Below are 16,417 nucleotides of genomic sequence, written 5' to 3' on the forward strand. Positions count from 1 at the left end.
GATGGCAAATCCAGCAGATACTCTGTGCAAAGTTGGACGGAACATTCGGGATCAGTTTGTCTCTGTCGAGCGTCTGGTTAGGGATGATCTAGCCCTTTCGAATGAGCTGCAAAGGTTCGAACTATGGGCAATCAATCTCGGAGTTTATCACGGTGGGCATAGTTCCCTCGATTACCGTCTACGGGATGCATCTCTTGTTTTTAATTATACTCTTGACTTACTTCACGACTTGGAACGGGCGCTGCATCAGTGTAAGTAGTCCCAGTCCCATCGCAGGTGTGTATAACTGAGATATCTCAGTCCAAACATCTCTCATAAAAGATGATACCGATCTACATATCGATATCGAGGAAGATTCCGATGAAGAGGATCTTTCGTCATACCAAACTGAACCCCCAACCGAAGCTTTCTTCATTAATATCGTCTCGACAATCGATAGACTTTATCGACTCGCATTCAAGATTCGAAATCCTGCCATGAGATTTGGACTTTCCAAAGCATCGACCTACACCGAGACTGACCCAGAGACTGGCCGAGACCTCATCAAAGAGTTTGCGATAGTTGATGTTCTCCATGTACAAGAGCTATTTCGTTCTTTCGGTCATACTGACCTTAGTCAATGTCAGTACTTGATCGAACGTCTAGCAAAGGCGAATACCCGGCGGAGGCAACAATTTCGATATTGGCAGAAGCGCAGAGCAAAGTATGAATCGCTCGATCGCCAGCATGAGACAAAAAAGACTCTTGACGAAGAGAATTCTTCTAGAGCAGAAAATCCAAAGCTGCCGCGAGCGCAATCAGCTCCCTCGATGCCCTCGACAGCGACTTGGCTTAATCCAGAAAAGGTAAATCTGGATGATAATGTCTCTGCAATATCATCGACAAGTACCTTTCTATCAACACCCAATGAGCGAAATGGTGATCAGGCAGTGATCCCATCCCCACCAGTAGTAGATGTGTCCGCCAAAGAATTTGAATGCCACCTTTGCTGCACTATGTGCCCACGGAAAACACTAGAGAAAAAAGCATGGGAGTGAGTGCTCTTTCCTGAAATTAAAATAATGCTTACTGACTTACAATCTTGAACACATGTCTTTCGGGATCTACGGCCTTATATTTGTACCTACGAACACTGCCGGGACCCTGATCAACAGTATGATAGTCTTCACGACTGGGTCGCACATGAAAGTACTTGGCATTTGCCAACGAGTGCCGCAAGAGACAGTTCCCCTAAAAGTCAAACAAGGGAATGCCTGATTTGCCACGCCCAGGATATATCAGTCTCTCATATTGCCTACCATCTTCAGCGCATAGCAAGTTTTGCTCTTCCGAGGCTGTCTGGCAGCGGAAACAATCGCGACCCTTCTAGCGAAGTATCCTACAGAGCTCAAGTTGATTCTGATAGCTCAGGAGGCCCTTTGAGTAGCGGTGTAAGTCTTGACCAATCGAGTCTGGATATCGAGGGTGTTGAGATCCCTGGTATAATTCATGAAGAGGATGCGGCTGCGGTGAAAAAGACTCTGCGTATGTCTGCTGAAGATGCCGAGGATGCGGCAGCCGGCTTCATTACCTTTCATACCCCTCTTCCAGAATATGCAGCTGAGGTGACCGGTATGATGTCTGATCTACATACAATCAGCTCCTCGTTGACCAGCCTGGAGGTATTTTCGCATGATGCCCGGTACTTTCGCATCCGGTCCGACGTGAACTTGGTGCTGAGTAGTATGCAACTAACTTTGAAGGATATTTTCGATCATTTTCACCGTCTTGATGGTGACAACAACACCATTGCAGACTACAAGATGGTGTGGCTGGAGATGAGTAGGTTTTTCTGGGATGAGTCGCAGTACAGCCTTTCAACCCGCCTGGCAAGATACAAGATTTTCCTCAGGGAGCTAGGAGACGCGGTGAAGGAGTATGTAAGCCCACTGTCGATTTCAATTTTTTACTAACAGCCGACTGCCTTATCATTAGTCCACCCGATAATCCAACACTCCTTGCGAGTGTTCGTGAGGGCTTGACGTCTCTCCTTAAATTGCAGAACCGTCGTTTCAGTCCTGATCTCGGAACTTCACCAAATGCTGGGCTCCAGCCGTCTCCGGTTCTTCTTCCAGTCTCTCATCCCCTCTCCAGCGGCAATATAGTGGAGCCTCAGAGCCCGGTCATGTCAATCAGTGATGATCGTCTGAGTGGGGCCATGGTTGAAGAGCAGCCTGAGCTCACCACCCTAGACAGAGCCATCGATGAAGAAGACATCTCTGTACTAAGGTCCCTCGCCAACGGATACAGGAATAACGGTCATAATGCCGCAGCGGTCAAGCTGCTTGAGCACGTGGTCGCAGTACAAGGGAAAACGCTAGATGAAGACCACTCTGACCGACTGGCATCTCAGCGTGAGCTGGCTAGCGCATACCAGGCCGACGGCCAGCTTGTTAAAGCGGTTAAGCTACTTGAGCATGTTGTTGGAGTACAAGGGAGAACTTTAGATGAGAAGGACCCTGATCGACTGGGATCCCAATATCAGCTTGCTAGCGCATATCAAGCTAATGGCCAGATCCCCAAAGCCATGGCGCTTGAGTTTGTGGTTGCGATGCAAAAGAAAACCCGAGATGAAGGCCAGCCTGACCGAATGATATCCCAGCGTGAGCTAGCCACCGCATACCAAGCTAACGGCCAGATTGCTAAGGCGGTCGAGCTGCTTGAGCATGTGGTTGCGGTACAAGAGGGAACACTAGATGAGAAGGACCCTGATCGACTGGTATCCCAATATCAGCTTGCTAGCGCATACCAAGCCGACGGCCAGATTGTAAAAGCAGTTGAGCTGCTTGAGCATGTGGTCACGATACAAGGGAAAACGCTAGACGAAGGCCACTCTGACCGACTGGCCTCTGAGCGTGAGCTAGCCAGCGCATACCAAGCTAATGGTCAGATTGCCAAAGCCGTGGAGCTGCTTGAGTATGTGGTTGCGATACAAGAGAAAACAGCAGATGAAGGCCAGCCTGACCGACTGATATCCCAGCGTGAGCTAGCCACCGCATACCAAGCCAACGGCCAGATTGCCAAGGCGGTCGAGCTGCTTGAGTCTGTGGTTGCAATACAAGGGAAAACACTAGCTAAAGAGCACCCCTCTCTACTGGTCTCCCAGTACAAGCTTGCTAGCGCATATCAGGCTAACAACCGGATTGTCGAAGCAGTCGAACTACTTGAACATGTGGTTTCTGTGCAGGAGAGAACCCTGGCTGAAGAGCATCCCTCTCGGTTGATATCCCAGCGTAAATTGGCGAGCGCATATCAAGCTAATGGCCAGATTGTCGAAGCCGTTAAGCTATTCGAGCATGTTGTTGCGATACAAGAGAGAACTCTAGCCGAAGAGCACCCATCTCGATTATCATCCCAACATAAGCTTGCTAGTGCCTATCAAGCTAACGGTCAGCTCACCCAAGCCGTTGAGCTCTTTGAGCATGTGGTTACGATACGAGAGAGGACTCTGGCCGAAGAGCATCCTTCTCTACTGGACTCCCAAGATAAGCTTGCTAGTGCATACCAGGCTAACGGCCGGATTGTCGAAGCAATGGAACTGCTGAAGCATGTGGTTTCTGTGCAGGAGAGAACCCTGGCTGAAGAACATCCCTCCCGGTTGATGTCCCGGCGTAATCTCGCCAGCGCATATAAAGCTAATGGCCAGATTGTCGCAGCACATATGGTTTCTGTGCAACAGAAAACTATGGTTAAACAGCAACCCTCTTGACTAGCTTTCTAGACTGAGCTTACTAGGGCATACGAGCAAGCGTGCACAGAGAAGACGATCCAAGGTCTCATTTCTAGGAAAATAGATATATAAACCTGTGCAATATCGATTAGACCAATACGGTTATTGTAGATTCAAATCTGCCTATTCAATTACTACTTATATAGTCCCTGCCAATCTGCCAATCTGTATCCAGAAGTCTCAACAACCTTCAAAGGAAACTCAAAGCAACCAAAACACCAGACATGTGATTTAATAGAAATGTGCCTGCCAATAACGCCATTACTGCGAGGCACTCTCTTCAAATAGACGGTTATAGACTGATTCGTGGCAAAGCCAATCAACCTCGCGCACTTTCTCAAGCTCCTCCACCAGCTGCCCAACTTCACTCACAAACTCGGGCATTCCAGCTCCAGCTAAGCTTTGACTAGCCGTTGTCGTGGCACGAATTCGCTCAGAAGCACTAGTAGCGCTCAACCGGGAGAGAACATGACTTCGGAGGCGGGAAAGGATCAACCGAGCTACCGGGTCTGAGAAGCTGGGGGCAGGAGATCCACAGCTAGACTCTGCAGCTGAGCCAGTAGACTTGTCGTGGTGAACGTGAACAGCAGCTTGGGGTGCAGCCGCAGTACTTGCGGTTGCGACGGGCGCCAGCACTCGTCTAATTGTGGCGGCAAGCTGAGCACTTGCAGCGGGTGGCATGGGATGCGTGGATTCAAGGATAGACTGCACACGGTCGGCGCTGATTTCATTGAAGTCCAAAGAGAGAATGCGGTCGGCCTCCGCCTTCCATTGAGAGCGGGCATCACGCTTCAATAGATTCTTGGCAGTCAATAGAATAGATGCCGTGGCCACGATCTGGAAGGCCTTGGCGTGCAGACGTTCTAGTCGTTGATGATCCAGCGCCAAAGTCTCGGGAATTAAATCTTCCGACACAGTAGCATTGCTAAACACCAGGTCTGTGAGGCCGTGTGCATATACTCGAGTGGCGGGTGGATGGGGCTCTCCATGGATGTTCTCGGGATCTCGCTTCTTCATTTCATCGACAATAATCTTTCGATGCGTGCGCCAGAAACGCCGGACCTTGCCGAGGGTAATCGAGCCTTCTGTGAGCCCTCTTTCAAACGTGCGCTGCTCATATCCGGGGGCATCTTGGATCAACTGGGGCGCGGCCACCTGTATCATGAAATTCGTGTGATCTAGAGAGAGCAGATCAATGATGCTCATCAGCCTTGCAAGTCGGTCAATGGCATCCCCTGAAGTGTCCTCTGCAAATGCCTTGACCACAGGATCACGATAAGGAGCACAAAGGCGAGGTAGGATGTTATTCATAAAATCAAAGAAATTCTCATAAGAGAAAGATCCAGCCTTACACTGGCTCTCAACAAGCTTTGGATCCAGTACTTCACTGATTAGCACGTACAGAGAATTGCCAGGTCGAAGCGAGCGTAGGAGACGGTCTTGAATCACAGTGGCCATGGAGACTGTCCAGGCTGTTCCTTGTCCAGCCTCGACATCTTGTCTCATCTGCGCACACATGTGCTCCATAATCTGCCTTCGGGGATCAGCATACGAAGATTCTTCAATCTTGAATTCCTTGTTGAGGAGGAGCTCATGCACCAGGACCCGGTTCTCCGGAAGCGCTGTAAGGATCTTGGTGAATTGTTCATGGGGAGAGGACCGCTGCTTTTCCAGCTCCTGGAGGACTGCGGCTTCAACATTATTGAATGACTCGCTGATGGGAGATGTGACACTCTCTGTCAAGACATCTCCCGGAGACGATGCCACCTCAGCAGATCGAGGAATGGCCTGCTTAGAGGCAGATCTTTTTCTCTCACGCTTCGCCTTCTTAAGCGAGTCCCGAACCATCTGCATAGCGCGCTCTGAGCCTGCAAGACGCTTCAGACGGGCCAGAAGAAGGATCTGATTCTGACGAATGCCTTCTCGGTAATCCTCGGCAACGCCGCCAGCTGTATTACCCTTGACCGTTTGCCAAATCATTTCCAGTTCGACAAACTGGGCAAGCATGATCTCAATCAGCACCGTGGAGTCATGAGATTTCCATGCGTGGAAGGCCGAGAAGAATACATTATGAGATTCACATAGAATCTGAAGGTCCGCAGTAATCACGGTAGGCGAGCAGCAGCCCGAAGACAGCAATGCGGCAACCTGATCAAATGCCACGAGTAGTTCGCGAGCCTTGGAGATCAGATCTTGCTCCTGCTCGCCGTCCCCACTTAGGACCTCAGCCGTATGAGTGACGATGAGATAGCTGCTAAGGAAGGTGCGCACCGCACCTCGTTCCCCCATCGCGCCACCTTCTATATCACCCAAGCCGCAGAGTTTGAGTACTTTGGTCATAGTATCAAGTACCTCACGATTTGAGACGAAACGCCCAACATCCTCAAACGCCATTTCACGAACCCGATCAACAGACAAGTTTAATGCCCGGAATTCCTGCATGATCTGCTTTGCATGGTGAGTTCTCCACACTCGTTGAATCTTCCGAGCAGCCGTATCCCGAGTGAGAGACTTGGTGACAACTCGTGCCATTTTCTTTTCCTCCGAAGCTGGTAGGCTACTAGTACGCTGGCGCCGATGCGTTTGCTGGTAAAGTGCTCGCCGCTTTTCGGCTTCCACAAACTTCTCTGCCATCTCTAGTTTCTGGCGTGCGTATTCAGCAGCTTTCTTTTCCCGTTGGTCCTCGGCCTTCTTCTTGGCCCGCTTAACCTGATCCTCGCACTTGGCCGTAATATCCGCCAACAGACGCTCTCGAGCTTGCTGAGCAGCCAAAGCTCGCTCTTCAATCTGTAGATTTCTCGTCGCAGCCTTCGCAAGGGCAGCACGCAGCCTGACCTTGTCGGCGTGTAGCGCCCGGTCAGCCAGTCGCGCTTTACGAGTTTCAAGAATAGAGGTGCGCCGGAGGTGTTGGGCAATGTGATCCGCGCTTGGTACACCAGTGGAGGACGCGTTCGAATGGTGAGAATGTAGAGATGATATGGAGCTTCGTCGCGATGAGGTGGCAGAGGAGCGCTTGACTTTACTACTTCGGCGGTAGAATCGCGCAGCGATGTGTGCCGGGAGGGTCAACGGAGGTATCGGCTCCTCGGACAGCATTTCCACGTCGGGCTCGGTCACAGAGTCAGGGGAGAGGGGGGGTTGGACCTGCATCGGGGAGCTGAATCTCGATATCGGAGTTACGGCGCATCATAGTCGAGTTGAAGGACGCGATGTACACGGTGCAGGGGTTTGGAAAGGCGGCGGGGCAGGTTACTGATAAGCGATTAAACGGTTCTGCGGTTGCTGTTCTCGGAGTTGTGTCATACGAACACAGTCTCAGTCGGGATCTCGAGACGATTTGGCCCTTGATAAAGAATATAAAAGATGTTGTGGTCTTAAAGAGTGATCCCGTGGAGCATGCTCGTGCCTGGGCAGTCGGGGTTGGTTTGCGGAGAGATCCGTGCTTTGTTTCAGAGTTTAGGAAATAAGGATTAATTCATTCTGATAATGAGAAAGGAGTGAAGAGCATAGAAAAAAAACGCAAACAGTCCTCGTACTCGTCCTCGTGATGCCGAAACCAGCGACTGTGATTGCTGATGGTAAATAGAATCTCATGGCCGCAAGCAGAAAGACGTCAACGTAGCTTAGCTAAGCGTCCTGATGAACGCGCTCGGATTCTTTCAATCGAATTCTTTAAATGTGGATTCATATATGTACTGTTTCCGGTTATATATTCCAGAATTCAGTTCCATTCACTGAAGTCCAGTGATAAAGATCGTGTTTTATATGCTTTTATAGGTCAACTATACGTAACTACCATTTTTGGCTTAGTCAGGCTCTCGTCACTGCCCTACACCAGTTCGACTTGATGCACGGGAAAATTTATGCGGAAGATAAAAAGTACTAGTAGGAATGAGAAATCAATTCATGCCTAGCTGACAGGTCATTTGCACTCCAGGCACCCGACCGTTATGCAGTTTTAACTGTACAATACTGGCGGCCATATCATCATGAGCTTCTTTCCCTGACAACTATCGCTAGCCATCATCAATCTTTACGGCAAGGACCACAGACTGACACAATGCACGCGGAATAGGAGTAGGGAGAGAGCTATTGGCTAAGCCTAGTGCGTTTTTGAGGTAGAGTTGCCTCCAGAGACCACAAGCGGGCCGTTCTTAGCACCGACTATTCCGCTAGGGTAGGATGGAGGCGTAGACATTGTCGGCCCGGCTCGATGCTTCATATCAAAATCAGAGGGTACCTCGGAAGGCGGAGGCTTGGGGGGAAGGTGGGAAGGTGTGCCCCATTTGGCGATCGAATCGCGGGAGTTTGTGTTTGATGGGCGGGCTTGGTTGCCGTGGTCCACATTTCGATTGAAGGCGGGTTCAGGGTATCCGTTCCATTGACCCTGAGCTCCGGGCGTCATATTAGGATACGATGGCAGTGGATGACGCGGTGCTGAGGCCCCGCCTGGGACGAACGAACGTGTCTGGGGGTTGAAATGGGATCGTGCCATGTTTCCCTGCATCGGAGAACCGTTGGGGTTCTGGAGAGAAGGATTCAAATGTTGCCCAGGGTACTGAGCATAAGGGTAGGATGCCATATTGGGGGTCATCGACTGAGCAGAAGGGTAGTAAGGCCATTGACCAGGGCCTTTGTTACGCTGATGCGGAGCCTGCTGGTGTGGAGCCTGCTGGTGCAGAGCTTGCTGATGTGGAGCTTGATGCGGAGCTGGCTGGTACGGGCCTTGCGGGTAGTTCCCTTGATAAGACTGGCCATTCCAGGAAGGGAATTGCTGGTATGGGCCAGACTGAGGGATAGCAAAGTTGCTCATGGCTGGAGAGGACTTGGTGGATGATTGTTGGCTCATCCCAGACTGATTCATCGATGCATATCCTGAGTATGGCGATTGCTGGGGGTTTCCTCCTTGCCACTGGCCGTTAGAGGCCATTTGAGATGGCAGCCCCATTGGATACTGCGGCACATTGTTCACCCCCATGTTCGTACCCATGCTCGTACCCATGTTTCCACCCATGTTTCCAAGGTATGGCATACCATTTCCCCCGGAAGGCACAAAGCCACCAGTTGGAGGTGGCACACCCGGCCCAACAAGGAAAGGCACCGGGTTGCTATAAGATGCATCGTTGTTGCAGGGTGAATTGTAGTAGGTATTGAATAAGGAACGGGCTACAAACCCGTCATCATGAGGCGTACGCTGTTTGCCGTTCTTCTTGCGTCCAGTTGTTGAGCTGGAGCGAGACATGTTGGGGTTTGAATCACCACTAGCCGGGTCCGATTTGGCACTGTCAGGGAAGTCGCGGAAGATTCGCTCGCGAGCCTGGTTATATTTGGCTTCGCGTTCCTCCCTTGTCAATGCTAGGCGGTCCTTTGTTGGGGACCCGCCCGAGGATCCCGAATCCTGACCATCACCAGCCTCGGATGGGGCCTTTGACGGGACTGATGAGCTTGCTCCTACACTACCCTCGACAGAAGGTCGTTCTCCGTCTGTCCGGCGCATGATTTTCATGGCTGGGAGAGTTGGTGGCGGTGCAGTATTGGTAGCAGCATGTATGTCGGAAAGAGGCGTGGGGCTAATAACAGTCAGCTGGAAGGTCAAACTCCGTAAACAAAAAGAACGTGCTTACAGGCGGCAAAAGGGCGTCCGATGAAGCCGGACCGATGTTACATTGTTATCCACAAAATGTGTAAGGTGATAATAATCCCCTAATTTATGTGCAAGTAGTCGTCCAAATGCATTGGATGGTGGCAGCTCGAGTGATTGTTCACTGCTGATGAAATTAGCCTCCATTATCGGTCAGATCCAGTGACATATGGGATCTTTCACATACCTGTCGTCTTGGATGAAGCACCGTATATTTTCCTCCAATTGAAGTATCATGAGTCGGTCCTTGGGAGATTTCATCGCTTCTAACAGCTTCTCATCCGGCTCCAGAGGAAATCCATTCAGGGGTTGATTGTCTTGCAAACAATCAGGGTTCGCAGCAATCACGAAATTGTTGGATACAGAGTCTGGCGGGATAGTACCGGCAGTCCGTTGAAGTCCACCATTGTAGAGAGGACCTGCCAAAGGAAGAATGCCACGGGGTCTTTGACCATTGCCATCTCGGAATTGGTCTCGGTATCCTCGGCCACCAGCCTCAGAGCCTGTGACTGAGTTTGGTGCACCGGTTGCAAGCCCAGACAGAGATTCCTCTTCGTCAATTGCCTGGACGCTCGCACTGTCGTCGGGTCGTACGGAATCCTTTTCATCCATTGCAAACGTTGTCACCGAGGCAAGACTCTTTGAATCAAAATTGGTAAGTTTGGTAGAGGAGGTGGAGAGATGGGTGCGATCATCGTCGAAAAAGTTGTCTCGTTTAGGAAGACCACTCTCACTGTCATCTACCGAAGAAGAATCATGGTCTTTTTGCAGGTTAATGTCCTGCACTGCCCTTTCTAGGCCATGCACAACAGGACCACCGGTGGAGCTCTCTGAGGTAAATGTGGTCAAATGATGTGATGTCGGTAACGAGGAGATAGCGTCAAATTGTTCCGCAGAATTCGATGTGTGCTCCGGCTGAGCACTGTTGATGTCGGATATCGAGCATGGTTGGTTGGTAGTGGGTGCGGGCATAGCAGCGATCTGATGGCGAACTGTTAGTTTGGAGCCGAGAACAGCTTCATGGGATAGCGAACCTTTGCAAAGGAGAAATGGCCGTCCTCCTGCGATGTACTCGTTGATGCCATATTCAAAATGTAGGCCATGGGATGGGAATCTGGACTGGGTGTTTTTTTTTTGGAAAGATTCCCAAGGAGCAGAAATCAAGATGATGCAAATATCTAATCAGCAGGTCTTGGTGATCTTGCCCATAGAAATTGCGGATTGAATCGAAATGAGGCGACTGGATAATCCCGTTTCACACAAGCCCAAAAAGAAAGACATATCTCAGGTACAGGGCCTTCGCCATATGGAAAAGCTGCGGAAATAGAAAATGTTAAAATCTATTCAAGTCTATACTGGCGCTAGGATTGTGACCAACAGGAAGTTGATATGATAAGCGGGCCTTACACGATGTCAGATCTGGTTCATAGTCAAGACGATAAAGACCTTGAATTGAGATGGGAAGAGCGTTCTCGCCAGAAAAGGTGAGGAAAACTAAAAACACCCGAATTCAAAAACCACACTGCCGTAAGTGCGATCTTCAAAAAAAAAAAGCTCCGAGTGAGGGAGAACGAGGAGAAGAAGGAGCGCTGGGAGATTGAAATTCCGAATCTTCGACGCCCGAAGAGTTTCAGTGGGCGATTTAATTGCCGCGTTCGACCGCCTCTACTGCGCGCTACGGTGGTCCGCATGGAGCCACAAGTCAGATTATGTAAGCAAATTTGAATGAAGTACAACCTCCAGACCGTCCTAGACACCGCTCTTTTCAATGTGCAGTATGGGGTCTTAAGCTTATTTCTCCACCAATACGGAATACACTTCTATGATCAACGTACTTGAAAGGACTTGCAGGATATTCAAGTTCAGTCAAGTGAATTTTGGCCAGTTGGATTGTTGATTATTAATAAACTTGTCTAGCTTTCATCGTACAAAGTCTTGTACATTGTTATCATTGTATTTAAACTTTCTGCCAGCTTTGAGTTTAGGTGTGCTTATGTAACCGAAATGTGGCCCCTCTGGACCACCGTAGCGCGCCTACAATTTCCTCAGCCGCGGAGACTGTGGATGCGCCGTAGACCAAACACGGTTGGGCTTGAAATTCCTCTTTGATATTGCCTGCATTATTCACCCTTTCTACCCAATACCAGTCTTTTCTTGCGCGACCGCCAATGAATCGTTATCGGAACGCTCCTAGCCTGCGAGGCCCCAGTAAAGCGTCGGCCAATACCTTATGCCAAAAATGCCTAAAACGAGATATGTTCCGCGTGATGCCCACCTTCGCATGATCCTTTACTGACTCTGTCCCACGACATTATAGCTATGAATGCAAGGCAACGGCTCAAGAGCGCCCATACACGGCACGACCATCGCGGACCCAACAATTGCTAAATCCACGACTAATGCCCAAACTTTCTACGGAGAACCCGAATGCGCTGCTTCAAACGTAAGTTTCTCTTTGCCTAAAGTTCTCAGGGCCCTTTCTGGGACCTTGTGACTCATATTTGCAACAAGATCGACAGACTTACAGAAGATTAGCAATGGTTTGGCAGATGGAATACTGGCCAAACGAGAAGAAGAGCGTGGCCGCAAAAGAGACCTTGACAATGAGGACGCAGACCGCGATACCCACTCGTCAAAGCGAGCACGGTCGCTTTCATCTCACTCTACGAACTCCGTTGCCACGATATCCACAACCCGTTCCGCTTCAGCGTCGCCTGACCGCCGGAGCAACCCCAGGGAGCATGCGAGGGACCGCGCAACCAGCTCAGTGTCACCACCCGCTGACAAGTCACGCAAGAGAAGACTGAGCGACTCTGGCGAGAGCTACTCAGGGTCGTCCTACTCAGGAGCGAGACATAGATCCAGATCTCGAGAATGGGCTGAAGATAGGAACATCCGGCGACGACGTCGAGAAAGCAGCCCCGAAGAACGTGGAAGGCATAGAGACTCTCGAAACCGAGATCACCGCCGCAGCTCATGTGTGGACCAGGGTCAAATTGCAAAGGAAAGGCGATCTACTCCTCCCAGAGCTGGCCGCAACCGGTCTGGACAGCGGTCGTACCGGGATCGAAGTCCTCCAGTACATGCTCACCCAGCAAGATCCAGACAGGAACCCCGGGCTAGAGCAGGGCCACCCCGAGAACGAAGTATGAGTCCATATAGCAAGCGCCTTGCCTTGACCAAGGCCATGAATTAAAGCAACTACTGAGGAAGCGTGTTATTCTTATTTCCTTTTTTTTTTTGGCTGGACAAAATCTGGGCTTTTTTCATTGGTGCAGCTTGCGGTTCTTGATGAACACACATTGCCAACTTTCACGTTCCAAGTGGAACAATTTGTATTAATAGCATATTCGTCGATCCCAATGTGCAAACCCCTTTCCAACGCCTCCATTTTGAGTCTGTCGAGTGCTCTTTTTCCTCGTCGGACTCCCCACAAGTGACAATCAATCAAGTCCAATCAGAAAGACATGGGATAAAAAAGGAGAAGAAACAAGTACAAAAAGAGCAGATTAAAACCGAGTCCATGCGTGTAGTTCTGCAATATAGGGTATCACTTCAAATCAGTCCTCATCTTCTTCTTCCTCCTGTTCACGAACATGGATCCCCTCCACCAGCATCTGGCCTTCGATGCCCACTTCCTCCCCTTGGTCATCTCCATTCGAAACAGCCCCTCGCTGCTTTGCCTCACGTTGGGCATTCTCTATCCGCTGTCGAACAAGGCGGGCAATAGCATTCTCCGTCCTCACGTTGAGAGTCTTGAGCTTCTCATCTAAATCTCGCCGCAAGTCCCAGTTGGGTTTCTTCGGTTGTAGTTTGAATAGATCAACTGGTTGGTCGACATCTTCCTCCTTCTGAGACTGTTCCTTCACAGCCTCCGCGATCTGGGCTGCCTGCATTTCAACAGTCACTTGGCCCTCTTGCGGACCTTGCTCAAAGCCTAGTTTCGGCCCGCGGGCCTCGACGTCATAGTTCCGCCCGGAAAGGAATTTTGTTGTCACTTCTGAGATCGGCTCACTTGATTCACCATTGACTGTGCTCGGTTCCTGAGTATCGGGCTCGGGTTGTTTGCGCTTCAGGGCCGCGAGCTTGGCGAGGCGGGCTTTGCGGTCGCTGGATGCCGCATCAAGAGAGGCGTGACTCGACGACATTGTGTGAAAGCGCGTTGAATGATGGTAGTATGGAGGGTACTCGAATTCTCGTAATAAAGGAGTAAATGGCAAAGTGATGCTGAATAAAGCCCTAGAGTCCTGCGCACCTTGAAAAAAGCTGGAAATAATTGATGATGCGGGCGATAACGATTAACGGGCCGCCACACACTAGCCACAGCAAAATCGGGCGGTCATTCTAGTCTTCCGGATCGCGTTTCTTCACGAACTTGGTCCGTAACTCCCACCACATTTACGACCTCTTTTTCTTTTATTCGATACCCCATACCCTAATGTCGACGATCGCGAATCCCTGAATGTCATTGCGTCCGCACCTACTCGCTCCTGCTCGGCTCAACGGGCTGTTGTCGGCACGATGTAGAATCCCCGGCCTATATCGGAGGTCAAGGACGCCGATCAAAACATATCGAGCTCGCCATGTGTCAACAGACACCCCATTCATGAGCGAGGCGACTCCAGGGGGACTCGATGCTTCAGTCTCAGATGCCTCGCAGCCCATAGCCAGCCGCGATGCGCCCGAAACTTCACACTCAAAAACCAGTCAAGCTTCGGGGAGGCTAGGGCAGACATGGCCCCATACACCATCAGATGGCTCCTCGGAGAATACAAAACGCTCTGAAGCCGAAGAAACCAAGCCCCTCAATCGCCAAAAACTCGTCACATACCCACTGTCCAAGTCCAAAGTTTCCTCTGTGCTTGAGGCTCATAATCTGAGTACTAGCCTTACTGATCGTGTATCCGGCTGGCTGAACGCCAAACTTGCACACACAGGACAAGACAGATATATTGATCAAAAGACGCTGCATCTGGCGGTAGTACTCCGTGCCAGCTCTCTCTACTCCCAAGGACTGGGTCCTCAGCAATGGAAAGACGGATACACGGAGATCTACAAAGCCAAGCACTACAAGCGAGTAGTACGAAAAAAAGGTGTTATACCAGCATTGAAGGAAGAAGGGTTGGTATTGCTGGCCAAAATTCAGACGGATTGCCTGGGGAGTTTTCGACGAGAATGGCAAGCCATGGACCAGAATGCCAAAGCTGATGCTTGGCAGCCCCTCGCGTTTTGGCTTTTGCAAAATGAACCAAAACTGCTCTTGAATTTTCTTATTGTGACGACAGAGGGTCAGGTGAAGCCAGACTTTAGCATGGTTGCTGATTGTCTGCTTTACTTGGATGCGTTCTATTATCAGGACTGGCTGAAAGATTGGCGGAGTGGTACCTGCACATATCGGTCTGTGATTGAATCATGCCTCAATCCAAATCAATGGCCTGTACTTTCATTGCCGCAGAAGGGTGTCCGGCTCTATATTCGACGAGCAGGGCACGAAGCTGTTTCTCTGGCCCTGAACATTGCCAAAGAAAGATCTCTTTATATTGGACCCGAAACCGCATTGTGCTTCATGTGGCGATTCACCGAATTCGAGGACGCGGATCGAGCACTGGAGGCTCTCGCTATTCTTCCGAGCCTCAAGAAAGATAACTTCTCTATGAACTCGCAGAGTGTTCACCGGCATTGCTGTAAACTCTTAACTTTGGACACCGTGGAAGAGGAGACGGGCGAACGCAATTTCAAGATTCTTCCGCGACTTTTGGAGATGGGCATTACACCAGACCGAGATATGCTCAACGTTGTGCTTGCCAATGCCTTCAAGACCAATGGGGAGCTAGGATCTGATATCCTTCAGTTTATGCAAAGCCACGGCTATGAGCTTGACTCTTACAGCTATCTGACTTTGCTCAAAGACGCCGTCGCTCGCGGAGATCGCGGTCATGTTGATTCTCTCATCCGCGAGGTCGAGACGCAGGAAGAGCTGCGCAAGAATCCATGGATTGCCAGCAAAATCTTCCATTCTTACTATATCTTCACCGTCAAGCATATTGATGCGGATGCTGATCCTTCCGACATCTTCTACTCGATGCTTGACATGTACAACAACATTTACGACATCACACCCCTTAAAGAACTTTCCGTCATTCCTCCTCGCTACATCCCTCGAAGTGACGGCGCTAATGCTCCTCCTTCTCCAATTCCCCTATACATCATGCTTGCGACCTATTTCCGCTGCCAGAACCGCCTCGCGAACGTGCAACGAATCTACGGCCGTTTCCGGGAGCTCGTTGCTCAGGGACATCCTTCTATCGCTCCTATGGTAGAGACCGATCATACCTACAATGAATTTCTCATCGCTTTCCGCAACAGTCCGCGTGGCCTGCGATCGTGTGTACAACTCGTTGAGGACATGCTCCATCCAGCGAGCCCGCAACTTGATCAGACAGACAAGGCAATCGTTCCTACGAAGCCCACTGTGCGTACCTGGACCCTCCTCCTCGGCTCCTTTATTTTCCACAGGCAGATCAAAGCCTCAGAGAGAATTCGGGAGATGATGGACAATCACAATGTGCAGTATAGCGACGTGACATGGAACATCATCGTTAATGGCTATGCCAACGCACAGAATATCCCCGAGACGGCTGCTGCGATCAAGGCGATGGAGCAAGAAGGGTTCTCCATTGACTCCTACACCATGAAGAGCTTGCGATATCTCCGTGACCCGGAGAGGCTTTGGATTGCCATTGATGAGCTGGACCGCAAAGCTACGGAGACGAGCCTGGCGCTTGGCACGGAGACTGAGTCTACAGGTAACAAGCAACAGGATCATGATCAGCTGGTTGACAGTGGATTAGAAAAGTTAGGCTCCAAGATGAAGCCCCAGCCGCAAGAATGATCACTATCTCTCAAATTCTTTGTATCATATACCTTTATGTATCATATGCATCACATATGCCTTGGTCCAGTCTTGCAAGGCAAGCGTTGGTTTTGCGAATTTAATCTCAATTCGG

The 16,417-nt window shown here is 50.3% G+C and overlaps 6 protein-coding genes across 6 annotated transcripts; 3 read left to right on the forward strand and 3 right to left on the reverse strand.

Annotated features, from left to right (window-relative positions):
• Window position 1: 1 nt before the first annotated feature.
• On the forward strand, window positions 2-3,748 carry N7520_003405 (tetratricopeptide repeat protein; the record flags this gene model as incomplete). The annotated part of the gene is made up of 4 exons (XM_057137340.1): window positions 2-251; window positions 301-1,033; window positions 1,163-1,915; window positions 1,975-3,748. 4 exons carry the CDS (start codon window positions 2-4, stop codon window positions 3,746-3,748), a joined length of 3,510 nt encoding a protein of 1,169 aa, XP_056997805.1.
• A 282-nt stretch (window positions 3,749-4,030) lies between these two features.
• On the reverse strand, window positions 4,031-6,919 carry N7520_003406 (IQ calmodulin-binding motif domain protein; the record flags this gene model as incomplete). Its single annotated transcript, XM_057137341.1, has 1 exon — window positions 4,031-6,919. One exon carries the CDS (start codon window positions 6,917-6,919, stop codon window positions 4,031-4,033), a length of 2,889 nt encoding a protein of 962 aa, XP_056997806.1.
• A 952-nt stretch (window positions 6,920-7,871) lies between these two features.
• On the reverse strand, window positions 7,872-10,513 carry N7520_003407 (putative R3H domain protein; the record flags this gene model as incomplete). Its single annotated transcript, XM_057137342.1, has 4 exons — window positions 7,872-9,339; window positions 9,394-9,534; window positions 9,598-10,391; window positions 10,445-10,513. The coding sequence occupies 4 exons, from the start codon at window positions 10,511-10,513 to the stop codon at window positions 7,872-7,874; spliced, it is 2,472 nt and encodes an 823-aa protein (XP_056997807.1).
• Window positions 10,514-11,809: 1,296 nt separating this feature from the next.
• Window positions 11,810-12,562, forward strand: N7520_003408 (uncharacterized protein; the record flags this gene model as incomplete). The annotated part of the gene is made up of 3 exons (XM_057137343.1): window positions 11,810-11,853; window positions 11,922-12,179; window positions 12,232-12,562. The coding sequence occupies 3 exons, from the start codon at window positions 11,810-11,812 to the stop codon at window positions 12,560-12,562; spliced, it is 633 nt and encodes a 210-aa protein (XP_056997808.1).
• Window positions 12,563-12,970: 408 nt separating this feature from the next.
• Window positions 12,971-13,558, reverse strand: N7520_003409 (CCDC12/cwf18 family protein; the record flags this gene model as incomplete). Its single annotated transcript, XM_057137344.1, has 1 exon — window positions 12,971-13,558. One exon carries the CDS (start codon window positions 13,556-13,558, stop codon window positions 12,971-12,973), a length of 588 nt encoding a protein of 195 aa, XP_056997809.1.
• Window positions 13,559-14,016: 458 nt separating this feature from the next.
• On the forward strand, window positions 14,017-16,302 carry N7520_003410 (pentatricopeptide repeat protein; the record flags this gene model as incomplete). The annotated part of the gene is made up of 1 exon (XM_057137345.1): window positions 14,017-16,302. One exon carries the CDS (start codon window positions 14,017-14,019, stop codon window positions 16,300-16,302), a length of 2,286 nt encoding a protein of 761 aa, XP_056997810.1.
• Between the last annotated feature and the right edge of the window lie 115 nt (window positions 16,303-16,417).

This window comes from Penicillium odoratum (genome assembly GCF_028828045.1).
Source record: "Penicillium odoratum strain IBT 22623 chromosome Unknown utg000003l_segment0_segment0, whole genome shotgun sequence".
Classification (NCBI taxonomy): domain Eukaryota; kingdom Fungi; phylum Ascomycota; class Eurotiomycetes; order Eurotiales; family Aspergillaceae; genus Penicillium; species Penicillium odoratum.